This window comes from Anolis carolinensis, unplaced genomic scaffold (genome assembly GCF_035594765.1).
Source record: "Anolis carolinensis isolate JA03-04 unplaced genomic scaffold, rAnoCar3.1.pri scaffold_15, whole genome shotgun sequence".
Taxonomy (NCBI): domain Eukaryota; kingdom Metazoa; phylum Chordata; class Lepidosauria; order Squamata; family Dactyloidae; genus Anolis; species Anolis carolinensis.
The window spans coordinates 13,609,141-13,622,770 of NW_026943826.1; the positions used below are offsets into that span (position 1 = coordinate 13,609,141).

General features: G+C 40.7%; 1 protein-coding gene across 5 annotated transcripts in view; it reads left to right on the forward strand.

Annotated features, from left to right (window-relative positions):
* Positions 1-13,630, forward strand: part of nphp4 (nephrocystin 4) — a 231,594-nt gene that overhangs the window by 17,442 nt on the left and 200,522 nt on the right. For all 5 annotated transcript variants that reach the window (XM_062965716.1, XM_062965719.1, XM_062965717.1 and 2 more), the window contains 7 exons: positions 2,898-3,067; positions 4,371-4,497; positions 6,472-6,678; positions 6,768-6,885; positions 12,627-12,685; positions 12,772-12,873; positions 12,951-13,090. In XM_062965716.1, the coding sequence (XP_062821786.1) occupies positions 2,898-3,067; positions 4,371-4,497; positions 6,472-6,678; positions 6,768-6,885; positions 12,627-12,685; positions 12,772-12,873; positions 12,951-13,090 (923 nt within the window). The remainder of the gene's footprint in view (positions 1-2,897; positions 3,068-4,370; positions 4,498-6,471; positions 6,679-6,767; positions 6,886-12,626; positions 12,686-12,771; positions 12,874-12,950; positions 13,091-13,630) is intronic.

The following is a 13,630-nucleotide window of genomic DNA, read 5'->3' on the forward strand; positions in this document are numbered from 1 at the left end:
GACCCGGAAAATGAGATATTGTATGAAACTCTTCTACGGGGTTGTTTTAACTTCCGCTTTGGTAGTAAAACTGAATTCCCGTGTCACGAAGGGATGCAAGCATTTGCAAACCTCATTTATACAGTAAAAGATTGCATGAAACTATATATATATATATATATATATATATATAATGAAACTCTTATAAGGGATTGGTTAAACTCCGCTTTGGTAGTAAAACTACCATGGCCATGTCGTGAAAGGATGCAAGCATTTCCAAACCTAATTTATACAGTAAAGATTACATGAAACTGTGTGTGTGTGTATATATATACCGTATATACTCGAGTATAAGCTGATCCGAATATAAGCCGAGGCACCTAATTTTACCACAAAAAACTGGGAAAACATTGGCTCCAGTATAAGCCGAGGGTGGTAAATTTCAGAAATAAAAATAGATACCAATAAAATTAATTGAAGCATCAGAAGGTTAAATGCTTTTGAATATTTACATAAAGCTCAAATTTAAGATAAGACTGTCCAACTCTGATCAAATCATTACTCTCATCCTCTTCAATGTAAATATGCTTATGTATCGTTTTAATAATAGAGTAAAATAATACATGTAATAATAATAAATAGAGTAAATAATAAATGCAATAATAATAATAAGATCAGAGTGAAATAAATGTATGAATAATAATAATAAAAATAGAATAAAATAAATAATAGTAGCAACAATAATAGAGAAAAATAATAAATGTAATAATACCGATAATAATAGAGAAAAATAATAAGTGTACCATATATTCTCGAGTATAAGCTGACCCAAATATAAGCCAACCAGGACCCTCACCCGAGTATAAGCCGAGGGGGGCTTTTACAGTCTTAAAAAAAAGGCTGAAAAACTAGGCTTATACTCGAGTATATACAATATATATATATATATATATTGTATGAAACTCTTATAAGGGGTAGGTTTAGCCTCCACTTTGGTAGTCAGACTAAATGACTATGTCGCGAAGGGATGCAAACATTTCCAAACCTCAGGTATACAGTAAACACTGTATGAAACCCATATGTGTGTGTGTGTGTGTGTATGGTATAAAACTCTTGTAAGGGTAGGTTTAACCCCTGCTTTGGTAGTAAGACTGAATCCCTGTGTCGTGAAAGGATGCAGACATTTCCAACTAATGTATTATGAGACTAAAGGTCCTCAATATCACCTTGGGGACCCATTGTGCCCCATAGACATCCCTTTCTTTGTTCAATACCAAAGAAACGCGTCCGCTTTCCATCTCTCTCCAGCCGCCGACAGCACGGGTCGTTGGCAAGAGAGATGGCGCTTCCGTTATCTGTACGGCGGCGACAATGTGTTTGCTTGTCTCGCTGCATATGGATCGCTTCTCTGGTCCTTCCTTTGGAGTGATTGTTATTGCTTTCCGTCCGGATTGAGAGACGGATCTTCTCAGCCTTTTCGGTGCCTTCCAACTAACGTTAACGACCCCATCTCAGGCTTTTGATGAATGCCTCGCCTGGCAATGTCTGTGTAAGGAGCTAATAACGACTGCCACCAATTTGTAAAGATGCAGCCACCAAAGACTCAGAGAGGAGACCTTTTACGTTTCTTTCTTTCTTCTTCTTATTCACTTTAGATGGTAGCGTAACTTGGTTTATAATATATGCGACAGACGCTTGGAAGAACAATAACAAGTTTATTCAAGCACAGAGCTTTGTGGTTACAATGTTGTTTCTCACTAGGAGGTATTTTTATTAACAGTTACAATACTAGAATGAGATGAGTCAAACTCTCTAAAGTGTCACTTCTTTTACTTAAAGTAGTTAGAACTTCTTTCTCTGCTACTTTTAAACCGCAGTCACCCCTGTGATATACGATCACAGATTCTCCGTTCCTTACCAGGACACAGACTACATATATATGTGTGTGTGTTTATATATAAATATATATATACAATATAATTTACAATAATATGTAATAATTATAACATATTATATATACATATAATATTCATAATATTATATTGTAATACGATATAATACTAATAATACAATATAATAATATTAATTATATATCATATTTTACATGTAATATTACTAATAATATTACAATATGTTGATACAGTACAATATAGTAATTTGTTACCAGTATTGTACTATACTAATATAATATTGTATGTAAATTTAATTTGTAAGCCGCTCTGAGTCCCCTTCGGGGTGAGAAGGGCGGCATATAAATGTAGCAAATAAATAAATAATAATAAATACATTAAATAAGTCACCAAACTTATTTTAAACCAACTCAAAATGAACAATTGAGTCTCCTTGATCCCCTCAACCTAGGATCAGTCAACAAACTTATTTTAAACCAACTCAAAATGAACAATTGAGTCTCCTTGATCCCCTCAACCTAGGATCAGTCAACAAACTTATTTTAAACCAACTCAAAATGAACAATTGAGTCTCCTTGATCCCCTCAACCTAGGATCAGTCAACAAACTTATTTTAAACCAACTCCAAATGAACAATTGAGTCTCCTTGATCCCCTCAACCTAGGATCAGTCAACAAACTTATTTTAAACCAACTCAAAATGAACAATTGAGTCTCCTTGATCCCCTCAACCTAGGATCAGTCTTCCCTGTGCCTCATCAGAGCACAGACTGACTCTCTTTTTTAAACTCTGCACTTCTTCAACAAAACGGCAGTTGGCTCCAACTACTTCTCCATGGCAACCAGCCTCTGAGTGCTGAGATGCAATAACTGTAATACTTACCCTTTTAAAACACAAACACACAATTAAACATAACATCTGTAAACCAAAAATTCGTACTTCATTACAGTCTGCCTCCGTGTGCGTTCTGCTAGTTGTAACCCCGGCCTCCCCTTCCGCTTCCCGCAGGGCCAGGCGGCGCAGGAGGGGCGCCCGCTGTGCGTGAGGGAGCGGCGGCTCCACCTGGGCGTCCACAGCGGCCTCTGCTTCGCCCAGACGCCCCAGGTGGCCGTGCTGGTGCCCGAGGACGAGGTGGCCCGCCGGTCCCGCCGGAGAACGGGACCCTCTGGGAAGGGCAGGTGAGGCAGCGGGAAAGAAGAAAGAAAGGCGGGGAGGGTTTTCTCAGATTTTGAAAGCGGCTCCTGATGCAGAAGGTCCTGCACGTTCGTGATCCTTGTGTCGGCGGGAAATTGAAGCTGTTCCAAAAGGTCCCGAACCTACACAAACCTGTGTAATGGGACTTTGTGAAAAGGCCTGAAACCATTGGAAGGAGCTGTCCGAGGTGCTGAACCCTTTGCAACAAGGGCCACCAAATTGAATGGCTCGGAGTGGGGATAGTGTAATAAAATCCTCGAATCCTAGAGCAGGAAGAGACCTCCAAGGGCCGTCCAGTCCAGGAAGGAAGGCACCAACCGATCCCTCCTGACAGATGGCCATACAGCCTCTCATAGAATAATAGAATCTTAGAATCCTAGAGCACGAAGAGACTTCCAAGGGTTATCCAGTCCAATTTCATTTACATGTATTTTATTTATTTTCAATATTTATATCCCGCCCTTCTCACCCAAAGGGACTCAGGGCGGAGTCCAGTCTAACCCTTCTGCCAGGAAAGAAGGCACCATCTGATCCCTCCTGATAGATGGCCATCCAGCCTGCCATAGAATAATAGGCCCTTTTAATCCGAGAGCAGGAAGAGACCCCAAGGGTTATCCAGTCCAACCCCCTTCTGTCAGGAAGGAAGGCACCATCCAATCCTTCCTGACAGATGGCCAGCCAGCCTCTCATAGAATAATAGAATCTTCGAATCCTAGAGTAGGAAGAGACCTCCCAGGACCATCCAGTCCAGGAAGGAAGGCACCTCCCGATCCCTCCTGACAGATGGCCAGCCAGCCTCTCATAGAATAATAGAATCTTCGAATCCTAGAGTAGGAAGAGACCTCCAAGGGCCATCCAGTCCAACCCCCTTCTGCCAGGAAGGAAGGAAGGCACAATTAGATCCCTCTTGACCGATGGCCATCCACCCTGTCACAGAATAATGGAATCTTCGAATCGTAGAGCAGGAGGAGACCCCAAAGCTCCCCCAACAGATGGCCATCCAGCCTCCTTCCCGAGAAGGACGCTCCACCGGACTCTTAAGGCAGAGAGTTCCACTGTTGAACAGCTCTTCTTACCCTCAGGAAGGCCTTCCTAATGTCCCTTGCCTGTCATTTGAACCCATGGCCTCTGAAGGAGTGGAGAACAAGCTTTGCTTCCTCTTCTTTTGGGCCTCCTTTCCGATATGTAAACACGGCTACCCGTCCTGCAGTTGGGTGGCCTTTCGAGGCCGGCGGGGCAGGTGCTCTGGGCGCTCCTCATGGCTTCCCCTTGGCCTCCCGTGTGCAGTTCGGAGGGGCAGGCGCTGGTCCTGAGGAGCCGCATCCACCTGACGGAGATGGTCCGGCACCCGGCCTTTGCGGTGGTCTTCCTGCTGGAGTATGTCTTCTCCGCGACCGGCGGATCCAACTTGAAGGTAGGAATTGCGTTGGCACCGTTGGTCTTCCAAGAAGCGCTGGGGAAGATTTGTGGCGTGTTGCGGGAGGGGGGTGCCTGCGCGTACTACAACGCATTCCCATTGATTTTTAAGTCCTTTTAAAATTATTTAACGCTAGGGAAGCGGAGGTGAAGCTCAATGCTTGCTTTGACCCGGTGCCAGACGGTGCTGCCGGAGTTCATAAATCCACCCTAAGTGGTATTATTGTCTTCGTGGAGATCGTGGAGTAGCCAGGGAGCTGAATGGTGGACTGGAGATCTATTCGGGGTGCAAATAATAATAAGAATAATAATAACAACTTTATTTTTATACCCCGCCCCATCTCCCCGAAGGGACTCGGGGCGGCTTACATGGGGCCAGGCCCAATAAAACAAACAAATAACAGTCACAAAGCAATAAAACATTGCAAACCCGGCATTGGAACGCCTTTCCTACGAAAATCCAGTCCACAAACCTCCTTCCTCTTTTGTTTATTTATTTATGTTCAGTATCAGAAACTAGAGCTGATGTGGTCTACCCAATGCAGTCTTCTGAATCGGCATCCCAAATAAGCAAACTGAATCTCAGGCTGAACTAAAATAAACTATTATTATTATTATTATTATTATTATTATTATTATTATTATTATTATTATTATTATTATTATGCTGTGTATGTGTTGGGGAGATAGGGCGGAGTATGAATAAAGTATTATTATTATTATTATTATTATTACTATTATTATTATTATTATTGTGCTGTGTATGTGTTGGGGAGATAGGGCGGAGTATAAATAAAGTATTATTATTATTATGCGGTGTATGTGTTGGGGAGATAAGGCGGAGTATGAATAAAGTATTATTATTATTATTATTGTGCTGTGTATGTGTTGGGGAGATAGGGCGGAGTATAAATAAAGTATTATTATTATGCTGTGTATGTGTTGGGGAGATAGGGCGGAGTATGAATAAAGTATTATTATTATTATTATTGTGCTGTGTATGTGTTGGGGAGATAGGGCGGAGTATAAATAAAGTATTATTATTATTATTATTATGCTGTGTATGTGTTGGGGAGATAGGGCAGAGTATCAATAAAGTATAATAATTATTATTATTATGCTGTGTATGTGTTGGGGAGATAGGGCAGAGTATAAATAAACTATTATTATTATTATTATTATTATTATTATTATTATTATTATTATTATTATTATGCTGTGTATGTGTTCGGGAGATAGGGCAGAGTATAAATAAACTATTATTATTATTATTATTATTATTATTATTATTATTATTATTATTATTATGCTGTGTATGTGTTGGGGAGATAGGGCAGAGTATAAATAAACTATTATTATTATTATTATTATTATTATTATTATTATTATTATTATTATTATTATTATTATGACACAGCAAACAAGATAGATATGCTGGATTTCATATCACAAAATCACAAGTCGAACACTTGTGATTTTGTGATATTATTATTATTATTATTATTATGCTGTGTATGTGTTGGGGAAGTAGGGCGGCCCCATCCTTATTCTGGGAGGACGGCTCAAGGAAGGCATGTGGTGGCTGAGAGCCCTCCGTAGAGCTCTCAGCTACTGCGTGTCTCATCCTCCTCCCAGCAGCAGCCCCATCCTTATTCAGGGGAGATGGAGGCGGGATATAAATAAACCTATTAAACTTATTATTATTCGGGGAGGACAGCTCAAGGAAGGCACGTGGCGGCTGAGAGCCCTCCAGAGCACTCTCAGCCACTGTGTATCTTGTCCTCTTCCTGGCATAATGGCAAGAGGACAGCCTGAGGATAGGGAGAGGAGAAGAGTCCTGTTTTTGTTGACCATTCTCTTTTGGATAGATGCCCACAGCAAAGAAGATGCGCATGCAAATGGTCCCAGTAAGAGTAGCGGGATCCAGGGACCCGCCTTAATGCCTGCCTTGTCCCTCCCCGTTGTGCTGCAGGCCTGCTCCTCCTCCTCCTCCTCCTCCGCCACCTCCTTGACCACCCCGTCCTACATGCACGCCGTCCGCTGGGCCGCCTGGAGCCCCTCGGCCCTGGAGGCGGCGGGCGCTGTGGACGTGGTGCTCCCGCTGCACGGAGGAGCCCGGCACAACCCCAGCCACGTCCTGGTGTACAAGACGCCCCCGGCCGGCAGGAGCTCCGAAGAGGTGAGAGCACTCTCCCCGCCCCGCGCACATCTCCCGAGGCTGCTCGTCCTCCACGCTCCCTCATTTATTTTCTTCCCTGGATTCTGCAGGTGAAGCAGGTCGAATCGGGGTCCGTCCAGTTCCGCTTCTCCGTCGGTTCCTCCGAGAAACGTCTGGCCAAGGAGGAGACGCCGACGCCACCGAGTCTCCGGAAGGCCGTGAACCCGGGTGAGCCTCGCGTTTGCCTCCCTTCCTCACCCCCCACATCAATATTCAGAAGTTGGGCTTTATTCGTAAACTTCCTCCTTGATCCTAATCGCCAGCATTTTCCAGACATTTCCTTATGGGCGCTTAAAATACCTTTTAAGAGGTCCCTATTTATCTACTCACGTTTTGCTTTCAAACCGCTAGGTAGGCAGAAGCTGGGCCAAAGGCCAGGTGCTCACCCTGACCCAGGCTTTGAACTGGCGGCCTTCTGGTTGGCAAGATTTATTGCAACTTGGTAAATTCTTAATAATAATAATAATAATAATAATAATAATAATAATAATAATAATAATTTGTAGAATTACCTGCCTCTCCTTATGATGATCATTCCACATATAATAAGAATAATAATGTGTATAATTACCTGCCTCTCCTTATGATGATGATCATTCCACATATAATAATAATAAAATAATAATAATTTGTATAATTACCTGCTTCTGCTTATAATGATCATTCCACATATAATAATAATAATGAAAATAATAATTTGTATAATTACCTACCTCTCTTTATGATGATGATCATTCCACATATAATAATAATAATAATAATGTGTATAATTATCTTTCTCTCCTTCTGATCATCATTCCATATATAATAATAATAATAATAATAATAATAATAATAATGTGTATAATTTCCTGCCTGTCCTTATGATGATGATCATTCCACATATAATAATAATAATAATAATAATAATAATAATAATAATAATAATAATAATTTGTATAATTACCTTCCTCTCTTTATGATGATGATCATTCCACATATAATAATAATAATGTGTATAATTACCTGCCTCTCCTTATGATGATTCCACATATAATAATAATAATAATAATAATAATAATAATAATAATAATGTGTATAATTACCTGCCTCTGCTTATGATGATGATCATTCCACATATAATAATAATAATAATAATAATAATAATAATTTGTATAATTACCTTCCTCTCTTTATGATGATGATCATTCCACATATAATAATAATAATATAATTTCATGCCTCTCCTTATGATGATTCCACATATAATAATAATAATAATGATGATGTATATAATTACCTGCTTCTCCTTATGATGATGATTCCTTGTGATAAAGAGAGGGAATAGCCTTGAACTCTCAAACCCGCTGTGTTGGCTTCAATTCAAGCAGCGGCGATAGAAATTAATGCCTTTTATACTGTTTCTCGTCAACTGGAGTGGGCGAACGCCGCCGTTGTGCATTAAAAAGGTGAAGCAGAGCCGAGTGTTTCCCCCTTGTTCATCAAAACCCACTTCACTCTGCTCTTTTTAAATCTGTCTGCGGACGTTTCAGCCAGATTGCTCTCCACTTAAACAGCCTGCGCCGAACGTACGTGGCTTTATTGCCTCTATTAATGCAGCACAGTTACCGAAATCTATAGGATTGTGGGCCCTTGAGCAGAAGCCAGAGAGAAAGGGGCCACTTGCAAAACTTTTGTCTGTTAGGAAAGGGCCGATTTTGAGGCAGGAAGTGGAAGAAGAGCCCTGGGGAATTTGGCTTTGAGAGTAGTATCGGATTCTGTAGTAACGTATTTCCTAGTAGTATCGTATTCTGTGGTATCGTATTTCCCAGTAGTATCATAGTTTGTAGTATTGTATTTCCCAGTAGTGTCGGATTCCGTGGTATCGTATTTCCCAGTAATATTGTATTCCGTGGTATTGTATTTCCCAGTATTATCATATACCATAGTATCATATTTCCCAATAATATCATATTCTGTAGTATCGTATTTCCCAGTAGTATTGTATTTCCCAGTAGTATCGTATTTCCCAGTCATATCGCAGTTCGTAGTATCGTATTTCCCAGTAGTATCTTATTTCACTAGTATCGTTTTTCCAAGTAGTATCGTATTTCATATATGTATTACTATATTATTATGTTATCATTGCTTTATGTTAATTATAATTATATTATATTATGATGTACTATATTACATTTGTATTTACAGTAGTATCTTATTTCGTAGTATCATATTTCCCAGTATTATCCTATTCCATAGTATCGTTTTTTCCCAGTAGTATCTTATTTCATATATGTATTACTATATTATTATGTTATCATTGCTTTATGTTAATTATAATTATATTATATTATGATGTACTATATTACATTTGTATTTACAGTAGTATCTTATTTCGTAGTATCATATTTCCCAGTATTATCCTATTCCATAGTATCGTTTTTTCCCAGTAGTATCGTATTTCATATATGTATTACTATATTATTATGTTATCATTGCATTATGTCAATTATAATTATATTATATTATGATGTAGATGTAATACATTGCGATTGTATTTATTGTATTATATTATTATGATTGTATTAATTTTTTATAATATAATAATATAAATATTATTGTTTTATGTTATTATAATTGTATTATTATACTATATATTATATTACAAATGCATTTATTAAATTATATTATTATAATTGTACTTTTTATTATTAATTATTTATTAGCGACATTTATATCCCACCCTTCTCACCCCGAAGGGGACTCAGGGCGGTTTACAATATATACATACAATATATTATATTATACGACTATATTGCAATATTATTAGTAATATTGCATGCAATATAAATATACAATTATAATAGTGAATTATAATTATTATTACATTGTATTACATCATAATATTATTATTAATATTACATGTATATACAATATATTATAATATTATTATATATTATTGCATCATTAAATTGATACAGGAGACATGGTGGAAAGATGTCTTCCTGGCCCCGCCTTCTTCATTCTGCTTCATTCTATAAGGATAAAAAATTGCATTCATTTTATTATTATTATTATTATTATTATTATTATTATTATTATTATTATTATTATTTTACACTACGTGACATGATTCTATATTCCTGGGTTATCAATGCCATTTCCTAATTGGTTCTGTCATTAAAAAAACATGGGGAAAGTTTATTAAACTTCCAAAACTTTGGTTGTGTGGCATTCTAGGGTGCCGTTCCCCTTTGGGCCACGAGGGGGCAGCTTCTCCCCAGGTTCTGCTTTGTCTGCCTGGCATTGACCTATATATATATATATAAAAGAGTGATGGCATCACGGCGACCCACAAAACAACAAAACTACAGGCCCCCCAACCTCGAAATTTGACAACACAACCCATCATCCACGCCTCTAGGTTCATACAACAAAAAGAAAAGAAAAATAAAGTCCTAATTAGAGAGAGAGGAATAATTGCTTTGATCCAATTGCTGCCAGTTAGAAGGCTAAGCTCCCCCAACTTGGTCTCCTAGCAACCCAATAAAAAATAATAAAAAACACTAAAAAATTAATACAATAAAATACTATAATAACAGAAAATAACTAAAAATAATACAAGAAAATAATAAAATATAATAAATAAAAATATAACTTACAATAAAATTAATAAAAAAATGCAAATAACGTCAAATAAAAATTACACAACAATTTTTAACCAATACCACCACCACTTTGCCACAGCAACGTGTGGCCGGGCACAGCTAGTATATATATATATATGTATTTTATATATATTCGTATTCTGTTTTGCAAATGCAGCAACTTGATTAGCATTTAATAGACTTTGCAGCTTCAAGGCCTGGCTGCTTCCTGCCCGGGGACGGGGACAGGGACGGGGGGCATCATTTGCTGGGAGGTGTTAGCTGTCCCCGTCTGAAAGCCTTCCTTTGGGTGTCGGGCATTGTGGTGCTTGTGGAGGACGTTGGCAGGGCTCTTGGACATGTTCACGGCGATCTCTATAACTGGGATGTCTGTGGTGGAGACATGAAAACTGGGATGAAATTGTTCCCATCTGAAAGCCTTCCCTTGGGTGGTGTTTGTGGAAAACGTTGGCTGGACTCTTGGACATGTTCACGGCGATCTTTATAACTGGGATGTCTGTGGTGGAGACATGAAATCTGGGATGAAATTGTTCCCATCTGAAAGCCTTCCCTTGGGTGGTGTTTGTGGAAAACGTTGGCTGGACTCTTGGACATGTTCACAGTGATCTCTATAACTGGGATGTCTGTGGTGGAGACATGAAATCTGGGATGAAATTGTTCCCGTCTGAAAGCCTTCCCTTGGGTGGTGTTTGTGGAAAACGTTGGCAGGACTCTTGGACATGTTCACGGTGATCTCTATAACTGGGATGTCTGTGGTGGAGACATGAAAACTGGGATGAAATTGTTCCCGTCTGAAAGCCTTCCCTTGGGTGGTGTTTGTGGAGGATGTTGGCAGGGCTCTTGGACATGTTCACGGTGATCTCTATAACTGGGATGTCTGTGGTGGAGACATGAAAACTGGGATGAAATTGTTCCCGTCTGAAAGCCTTCCCTTGGGTGGTGTTTGTGGAGGATGTTGGCAGGGCTCTTGGACATGTTCACGGTGATCTCTATAACTGGGATGTCTGTGGTGGAGACATGAAATCTGGGATGAAATTGTTCCCATCTGAAAGCCTTCCCTTGGGTGGTGTTTGTGGAGGACGTTGGCAGGGCCCTTGGACATGTTCACGGCGATCTTTATAACTGGGATGTCTGTGGTGGAGGCATGAAATCTGGGATGAAATTGTCCCTGTCTGAAAGCCTTCCTCATTGACCAGCCTCATTATAATTCTATTCTGAATGTCATTAGGTTCCTTTCATTGGGGTATTTTAATCTAATGATTTTATTCTATATTGCTGCTATAGTCCCCCCCCCCCCACCTTTGAAGTTGACTGAATTGCATTGGTGGTTGTTTGATATTATTAATATTATTACTGTTGTATAAACCTTTGTTTTAACTTCTGTTTTATCATCTTCTTGTGTTTTAAACTGTGTATATTGTTAATGTATTTGCGATGTTACTTTTGTAACATTGTGAGCCGCCCTGAGTCCCCACGGGGAGATGGTGGCGGGGTATAAATAAATTTATTATTATTATTATTATTATTATTATTATTATTATTATTATTGACACAACGACGTTGTATGACACAGCAAACAAGATAGATATGCTGGATTTCGTTTCACAAAATCCAAAAAGTCGAACACTTCCCAAGTGTCTAGGACTGTGTGATGTATTTTCGGATGATGCTGCAGATCCCAGTAGGGTGGCCTTTTGCAGTTGGCAGATGGTGATTTTGTCGATGCCTATTGTTTCCAAATGCCGGCTGAGATCTTTTGGCACGGCACCCAGTGTGCCCATCACCACCGGGACCACCTGCCCTGGTTTCTGCCAGAGTCTTTGAAGTTCAGTCTTGAGGTCCTGAGAGCGGCTGAGTTTTTCCTGTTGTTTTTCACCTGGGATGGCAACATCAATGATCCAAACCTTGTTCTTTTCCACAACTGTGATGTCTGGTGTGTTGTGTTCCAGAACTTTGTCAGTCTGGATTCGGAAGTCCCACAGTATCTTTGCGTGTTCATTTTCCACGACCTTTGCTGGTTTGTGATCCCACCAGTTCTTTGCTGCTGGCAGGTGGTACATGAGGCATAATTAGGGTATTATTATTATTATTATGATTATTCCTTTGGGTGTTGGGCAGTGTGGTGCTTGTGGAGGACGTTGGCAGGGCTCCACGGCACTCGCTATAACAGTGTCTCCCGAGCTATAGTAAGGAACACTGGGGTGTCCGTGGTGGAGCCCATCTTCCCCGTCGCTGACCTGGCTTCTCTGCCTCCGCTCTTAGGTTCTCCTCCGTCTCCTCCAATGCTCGTGTCCACTCGAGATGATTCCCGCGGCCCCGGGGTGAGTCCCGAGAAGCCAATCGTAGACACCACAAGGAACTATTGACTTTGTAGTTAAGACATTGACGTGGTAGCCTTTCCTTCCAGCTCTCCGTCTCTCAGCTGACCGCGTCTCCGTCCCGCCTGGCGTCCAAGCCCCCCTTGCAGCCCTCCGTCAGTTCAGAAACTCTCAGGCCGGCCGCGCAAGAGGTAAGCCGGGCCTAAACCAGCTCCCGATAAACCCTGCTTGTTCCAGAGGCGCAATGTTTCCTTTATTTTCCGCTCAGAGCGCCATCACTCACCTGGAGTCGGACCTCAGCCGGAGCTCCCTGGTTGCCCAGGAGGCCTCCTCGGTGGACCACCTCCAGGAGATGCCCTTCACGCCCGTCCAGGTGCCCATCATCGCCCTGGGAATGCCTTCGAGGAGGTGAGGACGTCACTAAATTCGGTTTAGAGAAGGGCGGGGGACTGGGTAACCTGCAATACCTGAGACTGTATATCCTGAAGAATATTTACCTTTAAATCATAGAGTTGGAAGAGACCACGAGGGTTGGATGGCCTTAATTCCACTGACACAAACTTCCTTGATGGTAGCACTTCCTCATTCCTTTCCACACGCTGCTAGCCATTTTTATGGTGTCGTAAATTAGTTAAATTATCACTCCGGTGGCGAAGTGTGTTAAAGCACGGAACTGCTGAACTTGCAGACCGAAAGGTCCCAGGCAACAGAGTGAGTGCCCGCTATTAGCTCCAGCTTCTGCCAACCTAGCAGGGACACATGCCAATGTGAGTAGATCAATAGGTACTGCTCCGGCAGGAAGGTAACGGCGCTCCATGCAGTCATGCCTGTGGCCACATGACCTTGGAGGTGTCTACGGATAACGCCGGCTCTTCGGCTTAGAAATGAGCACCAACCCCCAGAGTCTTAACGTCAGGGGAAACCTTTATTGTGATAATATTCTAGTTT